Below are 24678 nucleotides of genomic sequence, written 5' to 3' on the forward strand. Positions count from 1 at the left end.
TATATATATATATATATATATATATATATATATATATATATATATATATATATATATATATATATATAAATATATATGCCCCCAATAATCCCGGACCTCTGTGCCCCAAACACACACTTTACAATAAAATACACGTATTTATGTCTATATGACAATGTAAAAATAATATAAATATACACATAACTTCTTTAATATATTGTAGATACGTTATAAAACTTGATTTCACAATAATAATACTATGTCATTACTTTATACGAACTTTATTAATATTACATTTTAACGAGTGTATCTTCAAAAGTGATCCTTTTGCAGTTTGTTCGTTACAACTTTCTAGGTTTGTTTATATGGCCTACTGTCATTACACTATTTGTGATTGTCTGTTTATTGTAATTTCTTCATTTTCAAACAAATGGCGTTTGTTTACTTATGTTTTATAAGCGGTGGTCCTCTGTGCCCCGCTGTCCCCTAAGTCCAATCCTGAAAATTGGGAAAATATTCATTATTTGAATTTACGTTTCTTCAATTTTCTAACTTAGTTCCCAATTTTTATTTCATATTTTTATAAAATTATTCGTGTCAAATGCAGAAAAAGATACAAATAGGAAAATTCGCCCGGCAGACGAAGAATTCACGAGAATTTTTCTCATGCTCTAATTTTTTTCCTCGTATTTTATGCGCGATGCGTTAAGCCCCATCTACATAAGACGCAGAACGCGGGTCGCAGGTCGCAAGAAACAAACGCTGAGTAAGATTTCTGCCTTACGCGCGTTTATTTCTTGCGACCTGCGACCCGCGTTCTGCGTCTTATGTAGATGGGGATTTACGCGACGCGACCTTCGACGATTCGTGTAAAGAACGCCCGTTTCAGCCTCTTGTTATCCACCTGCTCTCGGAAAACTTCTTCGATGCGTAAATGTAAATTGAAACATCTTTGTCCTCGTCGAAATTACCAGTAATCGTAACGTCATATCGGTCGACCGTGTGGTGGGGCGCACAAGATCGACTCGCGGAAATTCCCTTGTGTAATCATCGTCGCAATTTCGATAATAATCATTATGTCCTACTTTCGAGAAGCGGAAATACATAACCGTACGCGGTGAATCGATGCGACGAACATTCACACACATTCGGCTCATTTCAGGGACTAACCTCGAGAGTTTCCTGCGAGAGAATCTCGCGTTTCGCGACAAAGTAACTTATTTAACGAAGATCCGTGGGTTTCACGAAAAAGAAAAAAAGAGGAAGAAAAAAAAAAGAAAGTGCTATGCCCGGCCTAGAGCGGATTAATCGTTGCGGTCGCCTGATCGAGGGAGCGCGGAGGGATTTTCTGAAATATTATCTGAAAAAATGTCCAACCCTCTTCCACATCTGCTATGACCCAATCGGCACTCATCGGAAAGCGAGGGCCTTCATCGGATTTCTCTTTGGACTCGGCGCAGCTGTCGTTTTGTACGAGGGCATAATCGTTGATCTACAATTCGATACGTACACTAGTGCCATCCTGGGAGCCGTTCTCGTCGTGATGCTATCGATAGGATGCGCATTGTCGATACAGGTAATCTCGCTCGTCTCAGTCGCAAAATTCGGTCTATCGTTGTTAAAAGCGACAGATTTTTAAGTCTCTTCTGTTCTCTTTTTCCTTCCGATTATGTTACTTGTCCGATGTAACCGTCAAATTCAGACAACAGAAATGAATATTCCGTTCTACGAGAGAGACGCGTTTGCCCAATTGTTCTCTACTTCGTTTTGTTTGAAAAGATTGTTCAAAGTGGTGTTTTGCTGCTCCAAATAGGTGAGATGCATCTGCTTGTTGACGATCCCGACTTTCCTCGGCCGATCTGGACGCAACGTCTTGAGAGCGCTTGTCTTGGGATACGTAATAGCGGGCCCGATATTCAATCTAACGTATAATGGCAAAGAAGTAGTGAGAACTTTCGCTTGTACAACGCAACTCACGTACAATCTCACCAAGACGCGATTCGACCTCATGTTCGGTCCTTTCCAGCAGGTATCCAGCCATTAAATCTAAAATGAATATATAATTTTTACATTTATGAATGAATGCATACAAAGAGAACTTAAAAATTTCGCGGAGTAGTCTCTCTACACGCGATTGTAGGATCTATTTGAATAACACGTCATCGGCAGAAGAATGTTATCCGTCTGACAAATGAGTCAAGGTAATGCGCAATCACGACGACGTTGAATTTCATCAAAACTCTCGTATGATGCAGGCGGTGTTGGCCATGAAAGCGGACGCGAGCGAGTTAAAGGATACTTTATCGTCGGTGAGAGATTTGATGAGCCCGATAGTCGAGGAAATCGAGGGCGAGGAGGAGATGAGGCGATTGAAAGAGGAGAACGATTATTTGGATGAGCTTCACGACGATACCAAAAGAAGCGACGAGATCGAGGAGAAACATGAGAAAGAGATCGCGAAGGCGAAGTCTGAGGCGGATGTTTACGAGGCGAAGTACAAGAGAAAGATCGAGGCACGTTGCGAAGAACAGCTTAGTCGCGGTGCCGAACGCTGCAGGCAAGATATCAAGACAGAATTATCCTAATATAACGATAATTGTTCTAAATAATGATAAACGATAAAGAAAGTGTGTAAAATAAACTATATAATAATAAGAGATCAAGGTAATAGTAATTAAGATAAAAATAAAACTAAAAACAATGACAAATAATGAAGATTCTTTTTTTGAATTTCAAGTTTCCCTTTCTCTCTCTCTCTCGTTAAGAGAAATTGTAAATAAAAGTTTCGCGAAAATAACGCGTAGTGACATTTTTCAGAGACATGTTCGCCGACGCTTACGACAAGTGTTACGAGAAAGTAACAGTCTTCGCAGCCTGGCTACTGTGCTGGCCGATGAAACTTACCTTCGTGTGCAACCTGGTGCAGGCCCTGGGCGGCTCTAACATCTGCGACCCTGAAGGAAAAGTGGACTCCGGCATCGGCGAGGGCTACGTCGCTCTGAAAAGTTAATAAATATTATTTGAGATCGCGCGGTTGAAAATTTAGGAACGATCGCGTCGCATTAAATTCACTGTATTCCCGAAGATATTATCTGCTTCGTGAAGGAGCCAGAGATACGTTCAGCAAAAGTCTCAGGGAAGCAAAGTTGCAATATAAGGTCGTGAAGCCTCCGGTAATCCTCGATCTCCACGACGCTACGGACGCCGCGGAAGCTGTGATGCATGACTTCAATGCACGCAAGAATGTCCTCGAATCAATTATGACAATTATCAAAAGGTACGGTATAACTATTGATTCCAGAGATTTGGATGAGCTTTTTAAGATATATCGCAGATATGTTAGATATATCGCAGTGGTCACCACACATTGACACTACGATAATCTTCTGCATTTTATTAAGTTACTTAATGAGACTTAATAAATTATTAAAATATAATTAATTGCATCTATAAAATCAGTTATACGCTATACTACGAAATACACTGTCTCTTCAATAATTTAATTATAAATTGAGCTTTTCTACAATCAATGGTAATCAGTATGGTGATCACCGTGTTAAAGATTTAAGTTAAAGATTAGAGTCGTAAAAAGAAAAACCGGCACAAAGTCTATTTTAAGAGCTTAATTTTTTAATAAACGTAATTATATACATTTGTGAAACACTCCAGTGAACACAACGTTACATGTAACGTACATGTTAGTTATAATTTCCTACTCAACAATGTAACTGTTATATAACATACGTGTTATATAACAGTTACATTATTGAATAGGAAATTACAACTTGTACGTTACATGTAACGTTGTATTCACTGGGACAGTAGCATTGACGTACAACTTGTCATTGTATGTGATATAAAATATATTTTACCTTTTATGTGTATGTAGATGCTTGTCCTTCGTGTTCTTGAGGATCATCTTGAGCGCTCAATCGTATCACGACAAATACTTAACCGAAATAGAGTACGACAATATATACGTGACGTCGTACTTCCGCAAGATCGATGCGAGGAGAAAGGCTCGGAGTAGTTTGACTTTGCTGCCTCTGAAGAAGACTGAGAGATCGAAGTTCGTGGATCCGTACAGTCTGAAACCGGGCAAGGTCGAACGGGTGCACTTGGTCGGACAAACGGTAAAGCTGATTCTCGAGGCGATAAGTGTGACAACGTTTCTGCTGCTGGACAGACTCTTTTACGAGACGCTCGACTTGGTCAGAAGACATGCTCACATGGAGTATATGCAGGCAATTATTCTTGTTATTCTCGACACTGCAAAAAATAATAAATATGAGATGACTTTGTCTTTTACAAGTATTCATATGTGTCACGTCTCTGGAAATTTACTATATCACCTTTCATTCACGTGTATTCTTTTCCAAACAATATTCTCAAAATTTTCAGGCAGGCTATCACGACGTGAGTTTGGAGGTCCGCGGTACTGGCATGATCGCCTCTCTCATACGCAGCGTGATCCGTGGGTTTAACGTGAAGAAACGGGTGAAGACAGTGGTATCCAACAACGCCTGCTTACCGCGACCTAGCGAGTTGTCGAATCGCGTGGTCTTCAAAATCTACTCCAGCTATCTGGGTGTCTTCGCACTGCTCTTCACCACTGCGTATACCCAGCGACTACGGCGCGTCATCTGCTCATTCTTCTATAGGAAACGTGAGAAGAGACGAGTGCTCTATCTCTACAACGAGAGTTTAAGACGCAGACTTGGCTATGCCAAGTTCATGCGTGCTAAGGTCAGAGCTCTGGTTAGAACGCGTCGGTTGGAATATCAATTGGATCCTTGGCTCGCCTTGAGGCAGCGCTGGCCGGCGCTTTGTGGCTGGCTAGTGTTCTTCGCCTCGGCACGTCACAGGTGTCTCATTTGCGACGAAGTAGAGCCAAGAAAAGGCCCAGAGTTCCGTAGATGCACGACACCCGGGTGTCCCTTCGTACATTGTCCTGAGTGCTGGCAGGACATCGGTGAGATTTGCTATGCCTGCGCGGATCTCGGTGAAACGGACGATGACACAGAAGACTACGATATTCTTCTTTAAATAAAACCTTGACGGTAACTGTCGAGGCACAAACTATCATGTTAACGCGTGGACTGCCATACTGATTTTTATTCTTTGTGTTTAATTAAAGTTTGAAGTTACCAAAGATATATTAAATAGACGAGATGTTAAATAAAAAAAAGATATATATGTAATTCACTATTATCACATATATTTCCTAGTTTCATTGCCTTCTTACTAGCTATATATTTTATTTGTTATATACAATGAAGAAGTGGTGGTTGTTTAATATACGTAAATTAGATCCAGCAATGTTTTAAGGCCGTTACTGGTGATCTCCTCGGGCAGTCAATATATTAACGTGTTACAAGAGAAATAAAAAAAAAAAAATAAAACGAGTTATAAGCAAATGACGTAAATAAATTTTACGAGATAGTCTCTACTTCTTACGATTCGTCATCGAGTGATTCAGTCACGCGCGGAAAGTTTTTTGAGCGACGTTCTACGCAAGATTCGTCACACGTTCAAAGTAACAGATAATATTTCTGGAGCAGTTACAGTTTTTGCTACGATATTACACATGGAAATCTTCCATTTGACAAACAACTGTTTTTACATTGGAGCTGTAGCCACATCTGCATAATCGAGATAAACATTAATTAGTGAGAAAAAATATCTCGGTGATCTCGCGCAGAATAAGCGATCGATCGCGATAATGCAGGATACAATCGGCGTTAAACGCGTTTAGAATACATATATACATCATGACGCATGCGTTACGGACGATACTTTATTTGCATATGCGCGTTACATATTAATTTCGTTGATTATAGAAGCGCAATAAGACAAGGGTTTAATAGTTATGTTACGACACTATTCTTGTTTTCCCTCGGCGCCAATCAAAGCTGGATGCCTTCTTTGCGAGCCATTTCTTCATAATTCACCGAGTATTTCCCCTCCGGATCGTATTTAGCCTTTAGATCACGCCAGATATCCTGCTTCTTCTCGGATAAGAATTTTACTACTTTCTTTACGACCTCCTTCTGATGATCGTTGCACTTTTCACATTGGGTCTCTAACGCCTCTTTTAAGACCCCTGCAACGCAGATTGAGCACAAAAGTTATTACACTAAAATTACTTATTTATTCAATATTAACAAATCAAAAGTTACATGTAACTAAATGAAAATAAATAAAACTGAATTAAATTTTATATAATAAAATAAAAATATATATAGATATATAAATTAAATTAATAAACTGAAATTTATTATTACGCTAAAATTATTTATTTGTTAAATACAATGATAAAATCTTACTAAATACACGTTTATTTGTATTTTCACTCACTTTTTAATTCAACGGCTTCAGGGGGGCACCTGGCAGAGCCTCTTTCCAGTAGGCAGTCGGCATAACGTTTCAGCAATCGATCGTTGTTCAGAATTTGATCTATGTCTATGTTGTCATATTTATTCGTGTACTCCTCCGGTCGTGCGTATACATAGGCGACAGCAACGAAGGCGAGCAGGCACACTAATGCAAACTTCATGGCTGCAACATGCACGAGATATTAGATAGTTAGAAAAATCGCGACACGCTATATAACGAGTATCGTAATGCTCATGTACGTATTCTACAATATACATTCGGTTCAATTACAAAATACGTTAATTATAATAACTGGTGACAAACGTTCGTTTGAAACGAATGTTTATTATCAACAATCTACGTCATTATTTCACACATTGCAATATCTATTTGATAAAAATTTTGAAAAAAAGTAGACACTTCGAAATCGCGAATATCGACAAACGTGTTCACTTTTCGAGAATAAATACGGAAAATTTTATAATTGAGTATAATTTCAAATCACAAAGTGAGTTCTCACTTCGCAATGCATACAATGTCACAATATAAATGAGAAAAATCGATTAAGCCGCTCATAAAACAAACGAATGAATCTTCACCTAAGCGCGTATTATTCACAACCGGATGCAATTGTGCAGATTTAAGCCGCGGCACCTGTCCTTATATACGTGTGAATTGACGTAATAGCATCTTGATCGCGCGGTATCGAGGTGGGAATGGTACCGATTCATTCTGCGAAGCCCACTTCATCGATCGACACCTTCACCTTCGCACTCTGCAAAACACTGTGACGACAACGGCGACAACTACAACAATGATAACGATTCTAGTAACGCGTTGTAATTATTTTTCTTCGCCTGCTCATACAAAAATCGATTGATTCCCGGTAACGAGGTGGCATCGTCTTGATGACACGCGCGTATAGAACTTGTAATTTATATACAAGTCAAAACAGTTTTCCGTGAATCATGCATTATACAAACTATGCGTTTTTCTCTTTTCTTCGTTTAAAGGAGATGAGAGGATGAAGTTTAAATTTACGACCTAATCTCTTTGTATTTATATGCAAAGTGCTGAGAAGAAAAAAAAGTGTAGTGTGAATGGAGTTAGTGTTTGTTTGAATGGTATTTGTATTCTTCTTAGAAATACTTTACCTAAAAACTATGTATAATTTTGCACATACATACATATTCGCGCACAATCTTAATTGCTAAATCAGGTATCTAAAGTATATGTAATTTTATTCACCGATTAAGACACTATAGATTATCAGGAATTTTCTGAATAAATTCTTTTTACTTCTGTGTCGCGGAAATACTAAGGCCCATATTCTGAACTCTCTTGTATCGCTGAAAGTGTTTTTTGAAATGTAACTGATAAGACTTCTTAGCTTATGAGCACATTTATAAGCATTTTTATTGACAAAAGAGAGCTCAGAAGGAAGACCAAAGATTTTTGTAAGAAATCTGCAACAGCAGTTTCTCCTGCGAGCATATTCGAACATATTCCTGAATGTCATTGCTATTTTGTTCACGAGTGATTTGAATAATCCGAAAATAATGATCATTTATACTGGGGTATATATACTTTCAATGACATTGACCTTTACAACATTGACGTACGTTACACTATGCAACATATATTACAGTCAAGATCATCAGTGATGCGTGTTCATTGAAGTGATTATCAACTCAAAAATCAGACGATACGAAGAACTGAATAATTCATGGTCGAATGCTTTGATATAAGTCACTTGCGAAAGAAATTTAGAAAATCTCTGTTGAAATGTAAAAACTGTCCATCATGTCTCGCTTTTTTAATTGAAAATGTGATTAAGCTAGTTGTTATGCGACTAGAGGAATTAGAAAAAAACACGATATCGACAAAAACGCAAGCGAAGGACGACGAGAAAAAACTGACTGACGGAGAAATTACAACCACGTCATATGTTTTTAATCAAGTCGCAACCTACTTCGAACGAGACGACTACTCCGACGAGCTGAACCAGTCGTTGTGACTGACTCATTGATTCTCCGCTACGTCTTTTAAAATATCGGGAACATGATTGTGTGCATCGCCGTAAATACATCACGAAACGTACGAACACTCTGTCGTTGCAATTAACGACAACTCTATTTCCCCCAAGCTTACAATATACGCAATAGACACACAATAGGGATGCAACGGAAAGTACAAAGGTGTGGAGCATCGCGAATCACCACGCGTCTTTAAATGAAAATATCGCACAGTTTATTTCGCACATTCGACAACTGTCTTTCGTCCTTCTATCGCAAGTACATCGTAATCCGTAGATTGTAAAGCTTCTTTGTTCTATTGAGAAAATAGTGCGCGTAAAACGTACCGCACGCGGTGTCGGTTGTCGTGCAGAGATAATTCATCGTGACTCGAAGCTATTGTAGGCAGTGGAGAGAAAAAAAGGTCGCGACGCTTGCTTGTTTCCTTTTCTTCCGATGAGTTTCGCGACGCGTCGATAGTTTTCTGGATATTGCACGCGTACAAAATTTCATCAAGGTCAAAGCGTCGCGACCTTTCTTCCATCGACTCTATGCTCCGTGCCATTCTTTATTCAATCTAAATCGCCCCCTAAGAACGCCTTGGTATTTCGATGTCGTAGCCCTACAGCTAAGATACGATATCGATACTTTATACAAGTCTTTCAAGCACAAGGCTTTCAACGAATGATCTCGCTTGCTTCGAACGCATACGCCGCTTCAACGCTCACGGGAGGAAGCCGTTGACGATGCAATGACGTCGTCAAATATAGTCGAATAAACGGAGGTATTTGTTTTATTACCTATAGAAAATATCAGCGAACCGTTTTGTGTCTTGGCGTCGCCCGACTATACAAATGCTGCATTATCAACGAAAGATCCCCCAATATATAGAATTTGTCACCGACTCGCACGCGGCCCTCATCCACCTTATTATATACAGATAGGCTGTTGTCGTATTTACACAATTTTAGGATCTACAAGATAGAATTTGTCGTACTTCCACTTAACGTTACATTATTCTTCAATAAGTGCAAGGATTTCGGAGGAAAGACTCACATAAAATTACTTAAAAATACGTCGTTACGTAGCTATACGTAACCGATTTCTATTTTCTAGTGTTATATTTAAGAAGTAAATAAAACTTAAGAATGAAATCTCCGATTAACTATTTCGCGAAACGACAATTGCTACCAATCACTCTTTGTAAATTATGAAGACAAAAGAAAAAAAATTACTTTTACGTGTGGTTTCCTAAAGACATATTTTTCGTTAAACTTAACATATCTCTCCACACACATGACCAAAAGATGTTTCTTTTCTTTTTAATTTTAGAATTATCATTTTCTCGCAGCCCTTTATGTCTGCGGATAAAGATGACAATATTCGATACACGCCAAGAAAATTATTGTTTTTTTGTGCTTTGGAGCACATTATCACTAAAAATACATTTTTTTCTATTCTTGTATATACAAAATCTACATAGGCAACAAATAAATCACCTAATATCGTACTCTCTCTCTTTCTCTCTCTCTCTCACACACACTATCGATGTTGAACGCATATAGCAATACTTAACTCATTCCTCGTCAATAAAAATGGTCATTTTTCTCTCTCTTTCTTTCACGAATTCTCAAACTATAAGATAAAGTATACGCGATACTATTACGTATATAATCATGTAGATAATTGCATGCCATGCAAGTAATTTACACGATACACAATAAATACATTTTAACTATATAAAATGTCAGTCGATTTATCCAGCAAATTTTCTCTATATTAGCTTGTCATTAATCTGTGTTAATCTCCAAAATTATCATTTGTTATAGTATATCAATAAATTAATAACGATAAACATCTAATTAATAAGAGAAAATAATTAGGGTTTCCGTATTTTTAACATCGATTGCGATTACAAAGATCCAAAAAGCACAGACGCATTTTGTTAAGTTGATTTGGTTCCTGTACCGCGATAACTTCGTAATTCTGAAACGGAGGACGTTTAAAAATTTTAGTATTTCCTTATTGTCAAATATAGTAACAGATAACATTTAAAATCAAAAGGAGAGTCCTCGACGGACATAATCTGTATACGAAGGTAACGTAATGGAAGAATTAATTGAGCAATATATTCAATAGCTCTACGTAGGCAGTGTTAAGAGATTCTCTTACGCGGCGTTCAACCGTTCGGAAGCTATAAGTAAAATATAATGTATTAACGATCAATTCTAACAGCATCAATTAATATTTTTAGTTAATCAAACTATCCATTATAATTTAGTTTATAGCCTTGAATATGAAGAAAAAGAACGGTCAGAAAAAAAATAGAAAATATTGGTCAGTTTTTTCTTATATAAACACTGACTGGTTGATCACTGTCAGAATCGATTTTAAATGCAACGCCGGATTTATCATAAACGCATAATCAAATATATCCCAACCAGCGTCCGATCGTGAATATATCTCGAAGAAGAGACAGAGTATCGCACGATAAATCACGTGATGCAACAGTAACTTAAAATATTGCGCAAAAAGGAATATATACAACAAAAGCATAACAATATGCTAAGCACGCTTGCATTCTTTCTCGTTTTTTCCTCCGTTTATCTGCCCTACACGCTAATTACATCAGACTTCAACTCTAGTTATATCTAGAATTTGTCTTATAAGATTAGAAGAGATGACTTAGAGTGGAAAAAATGGTAAAAATGAAGTTTTACATGCTCTATCAATTGGCTGCGATCAAACCGTTGGTTACCAGATAATGAAGAATCCTGCTCTCTGGTTCTGATTGCGGCACGATACTCGATCTTCTGTTACCGTTCAAATATTCCTGTAACATAAAAAAATATCAACATATAGCGAGATGTGTTTAAGACTACAACAACTAAAGATGATCGCGGTTGAGATTCATCACTCACCTGCAATAATAATGTCTTTTGCGTCAAATATTGAGTCGGTTTTAGGTCAAGTTGCATACACAGAGATTTTTCTTGTTTTGTTAAAAGATGAGATGCCGCTTCCGATTCTATGTCTCTTTCGTGCGGAGAATCTGCCGAGGTTGAATAAGATTTTCCGGAAGTAGCAGTGCCGCCGTTGTAACCTTTTTCTTGTGTAGAATTGGAGCTGGTAGTAGAGTGTTGGCTGGAAGTGTTTGGATTGCTATCCGCTTCCACCAATTGACTGGCTGGAGTCGTCGTCCGATTGTGACTGGTTTGATTGACCGCGGAGTTGCTGGGCAATTCTTGTTTTATAGTGTACTTTCGGTCGATTGAAGAGTAATTTTTTTCTTCTTCTCTTTAACAACAAAAAGAAAAGGAAAAGATACGTGGGCAATTCTGGAATACTTTACCTACATGCTAGTTAATATCTGTAGGGTTTAAAGATTCCAATATGACAAAAATTCATGAATACCTTAATAATATTATTATAACGAGGTTCATGCAACTCAAACGGGAACTTTATACAGCAATGTTTAAAGATAATGATGAAAGTGTTCAGAACTTTTCAATCAATACATGATAATGTGACATGTATCGACACGATAATCGTACTTTATCCTTTCTTTATAGAGAGAAATGTAATATTTAATTCTCGAGACTAATGATCTCACCTTCTTTTTGAGGTGTGGCGATGTATTGGTGTGGACGGCCCACTGCTGCCCTAAGTGAAATGCAAACTGATACAATCTGTTCACAAATGCCTGGCAACACGCACCACAAACAATGGAATTAGTTAAAAAGAGGCAAAAGCTAGTGTATACAAAAGTTAAAAGGTATTGAACTTTAATTCTTATTGTACATACATATGTACAAAAAAATGTATAAAGATTGAATGTGAAGAAACAGTTACGATTCTTCCAATTAATTTTTATTGCTGTAATATTATTATATTTATCACGTCACACATAACACATATTGTGATAACGTATGCATATAATGTTTGAAAAAACAATTACGATGTTAATTATATCTCGCATGCTTATGTATGAACTTCAATTTAAAACTGTTAATTACAACAATAAGGTTACAGTAACATTGCTATGAGATACACACATGTTTATTAATATAAAGCAAGCGTGACAATAAGAGTGAGATTAATACTGTAATATTGTACAAACCAAATATTTTTCTTTCATATGTTAAATGTAAATAAAGCTAAAATTACATGTGTGCAAATAAACACGCAATAATGCAATCAAGAATTAAATATTTTTGACAACATACACAAAAATATAAATACAGCACGCGTAACAACTGACGCGTAGCAAGTAAAAAAACATTGCTGTATAAATCGTTCATGTCTGCTATAGATTCCTTTATATGTATAAGACCCATATTTCTTATAATGACATCTTACATTATAAACATACATTTAGTTCCAGCATGCCTCAATACATTTAGTAAAAAAAAAAATTGACAAGATGTGTAATATAACTTTTGACAAGATGTGTAATATAACTTTTGACAAGATGTGTAATATAACTTTTGAAATTCGAGAGCCATACTAGCTTTTACGATGGTGCATATATCTATATGTGGTACACATGTGTATATACATGAACATATATGTGTTAAATAATAAAAATGATTTTGTTTTGCGTGCAATCATTTACAACGAGATTTTACGTACAAATAGAAATGGACACTTACAGATTTTTTCTCCGCCCAATGATCTATTGTGTCGTTCTGTCTCTGAGTTTGAGCAACCACCTGCTCATAATGAGCACATTCCTCGTGTCTTGTAATTCCATTCTCGCGATATCGATACAGCTCAGAGAGTCGTAAACGCAATTCTCTTTCTCTTTCGAGATTTGTTAGGAACTGTTCGTGCTCTTGTGCTGTGTAAAACTGTGCGAATACACGCATTCTGTCCCTGAATTCTCTATGTGTGTCAAACAAACAAAATATATATTAGACGTGGGAGAAGAAAATAAATTATTCTTTTATTTGTTATAGGGCGTCAAAAGACTGATATATAAAACATACTTTTCTTCTTTTGTTCGTTTCTTTTTTACTCCTTTGTCTTTTCTGGATGACGCAAAGAATGTGGACACAAGTTGATAATCCCTCACGACGCGTTTTCGTCTCGCTCTCTCGCGCAGATTATTGGTATACATATCAACTTGTGCTAGTTTAAGTGCAATGTCAAGATCATCGTCCTCAGCAGGATTCAAGAATAACGAAGAAACGAGAGATTCGGCTTCGTGGTTATAATCCTAGAAGAAGAAGAGCATTAATATTTGTTATTAAATATACTAAAAAATATCGAATCTCCAAAACGTCTCTGTTTATTACCCTTTCAAAGTCATCACGTTGCGGCATGTAACCCAATTGGGCGGCTTCATCCGGAGTGATATCCAATGGTGGTAATTTTGATGTAAGATCAGGTGACAAGGGCCCATGATCAGACTTTGTCTGATCTGTGAGATTTGGTACATAGTTCTCTGTAGGCGGCCACGTGTGTTTCCCGATATTACCATTAAGATATCTTGCAATATATTCTTCTTTTGCCTCTAAAATCACAAAATTTGTTATTAGTGCAACAGGAAGAAGTATTTATATTGTGAAAGTATAATATGCAAGTAACAAATTACTTTCTTTGATGAATAAGATGTTACTTTTAAAAAGTTTCTCGAGCAATTATTTTATTTATTTTTATTTTATCCGTGTTGTGCAGCATTTACAGAAAGAAATTTACTAGAATTACCTTCCGGTGAACGTGTCTCGATATGTTTACTAATGTCCTCCCAATTTCCAAATCCAAATTGTTCAATAGCATCCAGAAGCCTAAGCTGTTCCTTAGCTGTCCAATTCCCACGGCCATTGAATATACTGATAGTACCAGAATCCTAAGTTTACATATGCAAGTATATATAAATACAAATATTTTACTAGAAAATATATAATTCATAATATATAATTAATATATTGTCACACATACATAAAATAAAATTCTAAAATATCTTATAGACTGTATACATACCATTAATTGATAGGCATGATTATTTTTGTGATGTCCAATTTCAGCACCAGAAGAAAAACACTATAAATAACATACATAATTGATATGATGCATAGTTTATTATATTATTTTGTAGCATTTATAAAACAAGTTCAAAGCTTTGTGTTATATTGCAAACAAAATACGAATAATATAAGCCAACAATGCTCGAAAGTCCATTAGCATCATAATTTACGGTATATCAAGGTGCTCACGTGTATTACATCAGACTATTTACAGGTTTGTGGATGAAAGGATGAAAAAGGAAGGGAGTAGAAAAGGAAAGAGAGGGGGAAGAGGGAAAGCAAGAAAAAGATAGAGACAGAAGAACCTTAAATGAATCATTCAAGAACCACGAGAAAGAGTGTAGGAATGATAGGTGAGAGGGGGGTGCAGAACGAAGGGAGATAAGAGAATGGCGGAGAAGGGTGACACGTGATATCGTAGACATTCCGCGTTCAAACAATAAATTACCTGCAAGCAGAGATCGAATTCGGGGCATTCGATGCATTTAACACGTAGGCCCGCAATGTCTTCTTGACAATAGGTGCAGTTGTACTTCGCGTACAAGTCTAAAAGACATACGTGGACCATGACGCATACAGTAGCTATAGTCGAAGGGTGTAGCGTCGTAAATACGTACCCGCCATTGTCATGCAGGATTCTTCCAGAACGACCCGGTTGACGTCAGCACATAGCAGCTCACCTTGAGATCGTGTATCACGAGGCGCAGAGTAACGCCGTCGCGCTCATGTTCTCCACGGGTTAGCGTGAAAACGCGGGAGAGAATCGCGAGATCTCCCCCGCGAGACGCTCGTTCTACCCGTAGGCGTGTGAACCGAATGAACAACGGCGACAAGAAAAGGTCTTGTTTACGACTGTTTCGTCGTGTTGTGAATGCGCATGCGCGTCGTGCAGGGATGCTAGATGTTCAATTCTTTTCTCATTGGTTGCATTGTCAATTGTCTTTTCGATATCGTCGAAATCGATTAGTCCTTGCATCGATAATCTATTGATCCGAGATTCCGACGGCAAATCTATCAGGAATTTATTCCTCTGGCGTAAATTTGTAAAAAAAAGAAAAAAATAGATATTTTCTAACCTAACACTTGCGATATTAGGGATGCGTTCGCTTTGGGCGCTTATGCGTTATAAGCGTCATTCTATCTTCTTCCCGCATGTAATGAGCGATAAAGATAGAATGACGAATACAGCGCGTAAACGCCCAAAGCGAACGCAGCCTAGATCTGTTCTTTTTAGTTCTGCGCAGAAACTTCTCGTTCCTTTTCCTTTCGATTTTCTGCCCTTCATACACAGATGTCTATCTGTACACACTGTAGACATCTATGGCCGGTATTCATATTTCCGATCTTATATTTAAGATCATCTTAAGTACTGTCTTAAGATGTCATGAACCGATCAGAGCCGTATTCGCATCTTAAGACATTATTTAAGACGGTCTTGAAATAAGATTCGACTATGAATACCGGCCTATGGTGCAGGTACATTGTCTCACGCCGCTCTCCTATTGGTTAGTTTGAACCGCCACTGTGCCGTCCGATTGGTCAGTCGCGTTTGTAGCACTGCGTTTCCTCCAGATTTTATTACAGTGAATTTCTTTGAAACAATTCTTATCACGGATAATTCATGTTGTATAAACATATTATAACATAAATGTCTACACGACACACAACAGAAGTTATACATCGGAAATTAGTCAGTCGGTTTTATTTGGTCATGCAAACTAGCCCTAGTGACAAGAGTCACTAGCCAATAGCGGCACGATCTGTCTTTCGTGTCGTAATGGCGCAGCGGCAGTTCGGGTTCGGTGAGTCGTCTCATATTTCTCGCTTTTTCGACTTGCCTGCGGATGAATATCGTATTCGACTTGCCGTCATTGAACGTACCAAAAGTAGCTTTTGCTTGTCTAATGCAGTTAACGTCGTCAAACAACATCTGATCGCGGAATAGTCGGTTGAAAGTATCGGGTCAATAGTAACACAATTGCGTTACGGTAGTTCGACGCGCAAATCATTGTATCTTGTTCTCAAACTTTTCGAATGAGTCTTGCGCGCGAATGATCGTCGGAAGTAAGTTTCTCGAACGCAAAGTATCGTCAAAATGAATTCTAGCGTAACATTCATCCGGGGTATCGGGTGAAATTAGGCGCAGTTAGTAGACCCGAACTGTCGCGCCGTTCAAACAGTTTTGGCGGTTTAGATTCGCGCGTTACTGCGGATTCGAGAAGACGTTCCGAGGCCCGGTTAACGTAATTCGCTGAAGACGAGGATTTCGCCGGGAGTATTGAAACTAAATTTCGTGCGTCCGTCGCGACGAGAAACTGCGCTCGAAAATATTAGTCTGTTTTTTTTAGCTACATTGCTCAACTGGTGCAATAAGTTAGAGTGAGAAAAGATATACTTGTCTCACTCTAACTTATTGCACCAGTTCAGCAGTGCAGGAACAGAAAACAGACCCCATATGTTTCGCGAAACGGTTTGTCGGGAGTGCCGAGGTAAAGTATCGCGCGTTCCGTGTTCAAATTCCACTCATCGGAGGAAATTTGTCGAAAAGTTGTTCGGAGGAAGTGTCGGTGAGTACTTGAACAAAACAAATTTCTAGCGTTATTTTGGTACGATGATACAATTTGTAGTTTTAAATTAATTTTGTAATAAAAATTTTCGAAAAATATATCGATTTTCAGATATATATTTCGAATTTTCGATATATATATATATATATATATATATATATATATATATATATATATATATTTTGAACATTTTTATTACAACATTAATTTAAAACTACAAATTGTATTATTATTATTATATATATGTGTGTGTGTGTGTGTATAGAGAAACATATTGAGAAAAATGTATGCATAATTACATGCAAAATATGTTAAAAAGAACAGACTTTATGAAATAATTGGTTGCTTAGCAACTAATAAGATAATAAAATTATTTTTCAATGACACAATGTGAAATTGATTTAATCAAAGAATATACATTAAGATTACTATTATATATTAATTATGTCAAGAATTATATCTTTCATAAGGAGTAAGGTAATGTAATAAATTATTCAGAAATTAGGTACTTTCAATATACAATGTTGCATTTTTCCAATCCTTTTTCCAAAAGACTTATTCATTTCTAAAAGAGTTACTCATTTGATCTAAAGCAAAATTTTTAATAGGAGAATAATAAATTTTTTGCATGGAACAATTTAATATACAACTTGAGAATAATATCGAGTTTCAGAAACGAATTGTAAAATTTTAACTTAATTTAGACACAACATGTTTGCAATACTTCATTGTTACAAAGACCACTCAACACAAGCCAGCCACTTTTAAAATGTAACAAAGCATTTCAAAAATTTAAATTGAAGCAAGCAAGAATGCAGGTATACTCAATTCAAAACAATCTTAAGAATTTTTTTCTCAACATTACAGCTTATAATAATATTATTTATTTTGTTAGTGTGACGATGGGCTTCCAGTTTATTTGAAGGGTGGCATACGTGATAAAATATTATATAGAATTACGCTGGCTCTGCTTTTACTTAGCACAATCGATTCAATTCGCAGCATAAAAGAATTTATAAAAAATTAATAGTATACATATGTACTAATCGTGACAGATATACCTTCCTTCACATACACACACACCTTTAATTGCATGTCTGAAATATCGAGATAATGGCAGATGTTATGTGTGTAGAAATAAACTTGTCAACTATAATATTAAACAACTTCATTTTATATGTAAAATATCAATACATGGTACAATGGTGCATATACACGGCTACGCACACTTATATACACGTGTATATTTACATTTACCATCTTCTTGAGCTCCGGAAGAGATTTTGTAAGGCACTCAATTGCTCTGCAGATACCAAGATGGAAATCAATTCCATGTTCATTAGATATTGCATGTTAATTCTTGTAGAAAAAGTAGTTTCAGTTCATAACTAGACAAACAGTTTGTTGTAAGCATAATAAAACCCAGTAAACACAAAGTATCATCCATATTACAATGTCAGCTCAGTCATATGATATATTATCCCATACAGCACAAATGTTCAATAGATATCCTAAAAACATTCTAAGAATATTCGAATATTCTTAGAACATTCTTAGGATATCTAGTGAACATTTGTGTTATATGGGTTGTAACTGTTACTTTGTTATATAACAAAGTAACAGTTACGTAATATACCATATGATTGAGCTGACATTGTAACATCGATGATACTTTGTGTTTATTGGGAATGTCTAGTACAATCAGGCAATAGAGAATTAAAAATTCTTTAAGTGGCATCTAAATGCAAACGTTGATTTGGAAAGATAATATCGAACTACATGAGTTATATTGCTATACAACTCATCCATGTCTACGTAAGCATGCTTATGTTCGTCATCAAATGATCGTGGATATCTCATGTAGATATAGGAAAAGTAAATTTTACGCTTTCCGTGTTGGTAATGCACGAGCATATATTAAAAAATACACTGTTTTCAATATCACAGAAAAACGTATTTACATATGTCACGATTATACAGTTGTTTCAAATTGGAAACAACATTTATTCGCTCCGACTATTTCCCGCATTTTTCTGTGAACTTCCTTTCTTTGCGACATCAATTTTACCGACGTTACTTAAGATCTTATCATTATGTCGTTGAGCACTCATTGAAACCTCTTCGGTATTAGCTCGCATATTGGAGTCTTTGTTTGCATCAGAGATCTCATTAAGATTGTGTTTTGGTTTATCTACGATGACACTCTCCTGCTTGACCTTTGATTTTGCTCTTAAAACTTCCGCTCTTTCGTTATTGCGATCATCTTTAGCAGCTGTCGTCTCTTTTGCATGTTTCGTCTGCGACGAGTCCGCTGAGATCCTCTGATCGCCTTTGTTATTATTTAAGCTGCTTGCCTGCTCAGGCAACGAGGTCTTTCTCCTTCGCTGCATCAAACTCTTTAAAGCTTCACTGAATTGTAATAACGTTTCAGCAATTGGTCGTTCCATATACTTAGCTGCAATATCATCGAACTGATCATCTTCCTCCGAAGTTAATTCGTGCTTAATATACTTGAATTGATCTATTATTTCTTTTAGACTGTCTCTAGGATCTTTCGCTGCCAGTTTATATTCATCTCCTGCAGAATAATTAACGGCACTGCTTTCCTTTCCTGTCACGTCGCTTTCAATATGATTTACATCACTTGTATCGTATGCTGATGCCTTTGAATCTACGTCATCGTATATAAAATCTTTCTCAAAGTCTTTAAATTGATTTATGATATTTCTTATGCTTTCTCTTACGTTCAGTGGTTTCGGTATTTTAACATTTTCTCTGTCGTCTTCCTGTACAATTTTTTCTGGAATTATGGGCGATTCCGTGTCAACACTATCTTCTGCCTTTGCAATCTTTTCCACCGTTGTATCCGTGGTTTCATTCTCTTGTTCCACAGTTGTATCTTTCTCATCCACGACTTGTTCCAAATCATGCTTCATCGCCTTGATTTTATCTATTTTTTGTGTAATATTTTTTGCTTTAATAAGTTTCTGTTTGATGACTGTATCTTCATCTCTCACAACTTTTTTCGTAACCTTCACTTTTTCTTTCACCATTGCTGGTTTATCAGTCAAGACTGATGTTTCTTTCAGTTCTTGCTTTAATATTTTTATCCTTCTTGGCAATTCTGTTGCTACAGCTTCTTTCTTTTCTTTCTTCATCGGTTTTATCGGAAGTTCCACGTTCTTTCGTCCATTCTTAATTTCTCTCTTTTGCTTGACTTCTTGCATCTTTTCTTGGATCATCTTTTTAACTGTTTCCTTAAAGCTGTGACCTTCTTGGCGTAGATTTAGATTGTTCTTGAATCTCCCTTTAATAACTTTGTTTTCTTCGATTTTAGGTTTTACTTCTTCATCAGATTTGGCACTATCAATGTTAAACACAGTCTCGAAATCTTCTTGCAATTCAAAATCTCCTTCTCTTTTTTTACTTTTGAAATTGGGTGATAACTTATTTACATTTGTAATTTGAACATTTTCCACAGATGCCATATTATCATCTGCAAAATCATCCTGCCTGTTTGTTTCTTCCTCAATATTATTACTTGTTTTCATAATGCGTTCAAGCTCAACATCTGATACATCTTGTTCATCAATTTCCTCAGGCTTTTCAAATTCTTCCAATGACTCAACAATGTCGTCAAATATTGGCTTTGTTTCTGCTGTTGTTTCGCGCAATGTACTTAGTTCTATTTCTTCTGCCGCATTATCTATTGGTTGTAGAAAATCTTTCGTATCTTTCATAACTCTTGCTTTGTCAAGATCGTATTCGATGTTCGTTTTCCTCTTCAAAATAAATATGATGGGCTTTGTTTTAATCCTAATTGGTGGGAACATGTGGTAATTTAACGCTATATGCGAGAATCCATCAACAGAGTCGACAATGTCATGAGTTTTGAGATAAAGCTTTATATTTGGGGAATATTTGCTCTTTGCTTCCATCAAGAGATGAGTGAACTGCAGCATTTCAGGATCGTCAACGGTTAAGTTTTCTTGTTTTGAGTAACTGTAATATAATCATTCTTCCATCAGAAAGGGAACACAAGACAGGAATGGGCTTAAACAAATTTAAAGATCATATTTAATCACTCCATTGTACTTCATACATTAATCGCAACGATGGCAACTTACGTCCACGAAACGTTGGTTTGGGTAAATCTCGAAACTCCTGTTTGTGCGGTCAGCACGTCGATGTGCACGTGCACTGGTTCGATCGAGTCTCTCTCGAGTCTGTGTAATCTAGCGATCGCCGCACCTCCTGGGTAATTTGAGCCGGCCACGCATAACAGAAACATGGAGAACAGAGTGTTTAATACGAGGTGGCCCAGGATTATTAGCGCTAAAAAACCATTCCACGTTGTTTTTGCTCTGTTTTCCCATCTAATTCCCAACGAGAAACAATGTTTGCATTACATGCAGCTACGGGGATTTGTAGTACGATTGGACTCGATTGCGCATTCAAGGAGGAATACTTACATTCTGTGGCAGGCGGCAGCAGCGCTCACATTTAGCAGTGGGAACACATATATGATAAATCTCAATTCCTTGTGCGGCAAGAACGAGAATAATATCACGAATGTGATAGCTGGGACAGTGAGCAAGCGTACCCTAGCATCCCAGAGCATTCCCAAGGGAATTAGGAGGTACGAGAGTGCCAGACCTCTCGGTAGCGCTGAGTAGAAGTACCACAAAAATGGTGATGTCTATACTCATATGTCAAGTTCATTCATACATACAGTAATGCAAAGTATTCAACGAATCGAGTTTATTTGGAAAAAAGGATACACCCCACTCACTGCTCTTATTAAGTATAGCATTGAAGTAAAACACTTCACCTTCAGGCCATACTAAACGTCTCCAGAATATCGAATCTGTGGCAATATTAAGTGCTAAGAACAATATACCAGCTGGAACCGCAATTTTAAGCAGTCTAAAAATTATTATTAATATTATGAGACATGATTTTGTGGTGAACAGAATGACTTAGAGAAGAGCATTATACCTAAAGAATCGACTATTTGCCCAGAATCAAGCATAGTTTTGTACATTAATCCGCGACACATATAATGAAGCTTACAAATTTGCTCAGTTTTGCGGAAGGTTCCTTGATGATTCTACTTCCTTCTGTTTTGTAATCTTACAGCCGTATTAGGAATCAATGGTCCATGATATAAATACCTTGATACTGAGAGTTTCTGGTAAGCTATATCGTATGAAAGAAATAGTCCTAATAGTATAGCAAGTTCCGCTCTGAATATTATTATCGCTGCAGCTGACGACCAGATAAATATCCCATGGCTCTGTCTCAACCATCCGTACAAGGCCAGCAATACTGCAATATATAATCGTATTTCTTTAGTTTCACACATATTGTTCTAAACTTTTATCACAGTAATGTATGATAATATGGATTCTGTCTTTCTCTTACAATAAAAAGACCGAATCTTTACTTTGTTACCTAAAGGCATAGCCATTATATTTGGCAGTGGACGACTGAGATAGTACATGAAATGGTATTGTGTCACAGTTATAGCGACAAACCATTTTGTAAACTGTAGGCCAAAGATATTTTGCAGGGCTTGCCTGTACAACTTCAATGTAGTTATCACTAGTAACCCCAAAGTTGCTCTCACTGCAAAAAACACCATATCCCTCTTTTGTTGTTTATAAGGATAGGATATAGAGTTGTCACTTATTCCAAAATTACTAAAGGTTGATGATATCATAGCTAAATATATGGAGCGATCAATTACTGAATACTGATTACAATATGCTCTTTGCTTCTTTCTCTTGATCTCTTTCTGACTCAAACCTTAAGCTTCAAACCAGAAAAAGACAGAAGATAAAAAATAGAACACAAAGAGCCTAAGCACATTGTAGATCAGGCTTTACAATTCAGTAAAACTTTAAAGAGTTTGATGCTGCAAAGGAGAAAGACCTTACCTACATACTGAGCAAAAAATTTGTTGAGCTTCAGGTAATTAATAGTTGCCACTAGTGGTGAAGCAATACCGGATACTATAATAGGTCCCAAAAAAGAACGTGGCACCACTCCAGGAAATTCATGATGATCGTACTGTTCGGGAAAAAAAATGCAATTTATTAGTTCCATCAATCATGCTCGTTTTCCGTCTCTTTGATCATTCTATTTTATAGGCATATCACAAGGTTTATCTTTTTTGAGACATAACCTTTGAAGCAGGAAGACGATGGTATCAATTAAACTGTGGAAAAATTCGCGAGACACATGCTCTAGCATGCCATTATCGCATAAAGATGATGATTAGGTGCGGCATCAGCTGATCGCGGATTTATAAATACGCGCATCTGATGCTAAATATAAGACATTTTTGCGCGTGTGTCGGCTCGATCGTATTTCACTGGCAACCGAACGACGCACGAGAGTCGAAATAAATGCGCCCTTTGCGGTCGTGGCTCGATGTCGCATAAAATGTTTTAGTCATTATTACCTCTGTGAGATTCAAGCCGTGGTAGAGGACATCGTGCATCGCTTGCATGTTGAAGCTTTCCTCGACTTTCGTGAACGGACAATACAACAAGTGCACCGCCGACACCAAGATAATCAGCTGATCCATGATCGTAGAACCGCACTTATACCGGGCATATGTTACTCATGAAATTTTCGGACTTTGTCATCATAGCTCGGTCGAAAATCCTTCACGGAAAACGTACTATACACAGCGAACACCACGCATACTGCGGTATAAATCGGTATCTCGTGTACGTGCTTGGTGTTATTCACGGGGTGCCGAGTTTCCAGCGCATGTGCGACGCACGTTGCCTCTAGGGGCGCGTTCCGTTACACGCTCGCAACGCTCGCGAGCGTCATATCTTTGTTTAACACCTATGAGCAACAGAGATAGAATGATGTTCGCGAGTGTTGCGAGCATGTAACGGAACGCGCCCTAGCTCGAGTGGAAAAAGGCGGCGGTATTCGAATAGCAATAGACACAAGATTGTCGAAACGTTTCGGGGAAATCGATAAAGAATTTGAGATATATTTTGATTTGTCCTACATAAAATCAATTTTTCTTTTAAACTAGCTGAAACTTTTGGTGACCAATTTTCTTTTAGTGAAAATATCGAAGGAATGTTGTATTCTTTTTTAAAGTAAAGATTATTTATCTTATACAAAAATCTTACACGTGTCATGATTTATTTAACGAGACGTAATACATATAATATTTATTATTAATAATTTGTACGTAATACGTATATACAAAATTATTGGAACATTTTAGGAAAATCGATATATATATTTTATTGAGATATATTTTATTTTGTGAAACGTATTTTTTAAAAATTGTCGTTAGAATTTTTTGGCCAATTTTCAATTGATTTTCTTTCGGTGAAAATATCGAGGAAATTTTGTATTTTTCTTTGTAGTAAAGATTGATTTGTATATAGTAAAAGTAATTTATAGTAAAAGTTTATTTTATAAGGATTTTTCAAATGTAATGACTTATTTAGCGTAATATATATATATATATATACAGGGTGTTCGGAAAGTACCGGGACGCCCGAATATCAGGAAAAATATAAGTTTTACAAAAAAATGTTTTAGACAAAAGTTGTGGCGTTTAAAAAGATGTATTTACTGATCACATCAGTACAATTTGACCTTGGGTTGCGTAGCGAAGGTCAGGTCAAGGTCACATTAATTTTTTTAAATGGAACACCCCATTTTTCATTGCAT

General features: G+C 36.9%; 4 protein-coding genes and 1 long non-coding RNA gene across 8 annotated transcripts; 1 reads left to right on the forward strand and 4 right to left on the reverse strand.

The window, feature by feature from the left end:
* Positions 1-244: 244 nt before the first annotated feature.
* Positions 245-1483, reverse strand: LOC116840964. Its single transcript, XR_004377456.1, has 2 exons — positions 1357-1483; positions 245-477 (listed from the first exon to the last, which is right to left on the reverse strand). It is a non-coding gene; the product is annotated as an uncharacterized LOC116840964 (long non-coding RNA).
* On the forward strand, positions 1265-5147 carry LOC116840963 (protein sneaky). Its single transcript, XM_032808355.1, has 7 exons — positions 1265-1555; positions 1793-2008; positions 2235-2536; positions 2797-2984; positions 3085-3256; positions 3869-4223; positions 4381-5147. Exons 1-7 carry the CDS (start codon positions 1265-1267, stop codon positions 5023-5025), a joined length of 2169 nt encoding a protein of 722 aa, XP_032664246.1. The 3' UTR covers positions 5026-5147.
* Positions 5148-5509: 362 nt separating this feature from the next.
* LOC116840962 (ejaculatory bulb-specific protein 3-like) lies at positions 5510-7120 on the reverse strand. The gene is made up of 3 exons (XM_032808354.1): positions 6954-7120; positions 6337-6537; positions 5510-6082 (listed from the first exon to the last, which is right to left on the reverse strand). Exons 2-3 carry the CDS (start codon positions 6533-6535, stop codon positions 5886-5888), a joined length of 396 nt encoding a protein of 131 aa, XP_032664245.1. The 5' UTR covers positions 6536-6537; positions 6954-7120; the 3' UTR covers positions 5510-5885.
* Positions 7121-8581: 1461 nt separating this feature from the next.
* LOC116840960 (transcriptional adapter 2B) lies at positions 8582-15262 on the reverse strand. 3 transcript variants are annotated; one of them, XM_032808350.1, is made up of 11 exons: positions 15016-15262; positions 14847-14944; positions 14355-14414; positions 14079-14220; positions 13667-13884; positions 13358-13587; positions 13022-13253; positions 11983-12032; positions 11291-11666; positions 11090-11202; positions 8582-10355 (listed from the first exon to the last, which is right to left on the reverse strand). In XM_032808350.1, exons 1-10 carry the CDS (start codon positions 15026-15028, stop codon positions 11098-11100), a joined length of 1524 nt encoding a protein of 507 aa, XP_032664241.1. In that variant the 5' UTR covers positions 15029-15262; the 3' UTR covers positions 8582-10355; positions 11090-11097. The 3 variants fall into 3 exon arrangements, with proteins under 3 accessions (XP_032664241.1, XP_032664240.1, XP_032664242.1); XM_032808349.1 differs by having other exon boundaries at positions 8582-11202; XM_032808351.1 differs by lacking the exon at positions 14847-14944 and having other exon boundaries at positions 8582-11202.
* Positions 15263-18118: 2856 nt separating this feature from the next.
* Positions 18119-23735, reverse strand: LOC116840917 (probable Dol-P-Man:Man(7)GlcNAc(2)-PP-Dol alpha-1,6-mannosyltransferase). Of its 2 annotated transcripts, none has more exons than XM_032808257.1 (8): positions 23432-23735; positions 22905-23037; positions 22420-22593; positions 22140-22293; positions 21747-21891; positions 21438-21664; positions 21093-21341; positions 18119-20967 (listed from the first exon to the last, which is right to left on the reverse strand). In XM_032808257.1, the coding sequence occupies exons 1-8, from the start codon at positions 23555-23557 to the stop codon at positions 18969-18971; spliced, it is 3207 nt and encodes a 1068-aa protein (XP_032664148.1). In that variant the 5' UTR covers positions 23558-23735; the 3' UTR covers positions 18119-18968. The 2 variants fall into 2 exon arrangements, with proteins under 2 accessions (XP_032664148.1, XP_032664149.1); XM_032808258.1 differs by lacking the exon at positions 23432-23735 and adding an exon at positions 23153-23303.
* Positions 23736-24678: the final 943 nt, after the last annotated feature.

Source organism: Odontomachus brunneus, unplaced genomic scaffold (assembly GCF_010583005.1).
Source record: "Odontomachus brunneus isolate Ranch 3 - 2012 unplaced genomic scaffold, Obru_v1 Obru_scaffold_013, whole genome shotgun sequence".
Classification (NCBI taxonomy): domain Eukaryota; kingdom Metazoa; phylum Arthropoda; class Insecta; order Hymenoptera; family Formicidae; genus Odontomachus; species Odontomachus brunneus.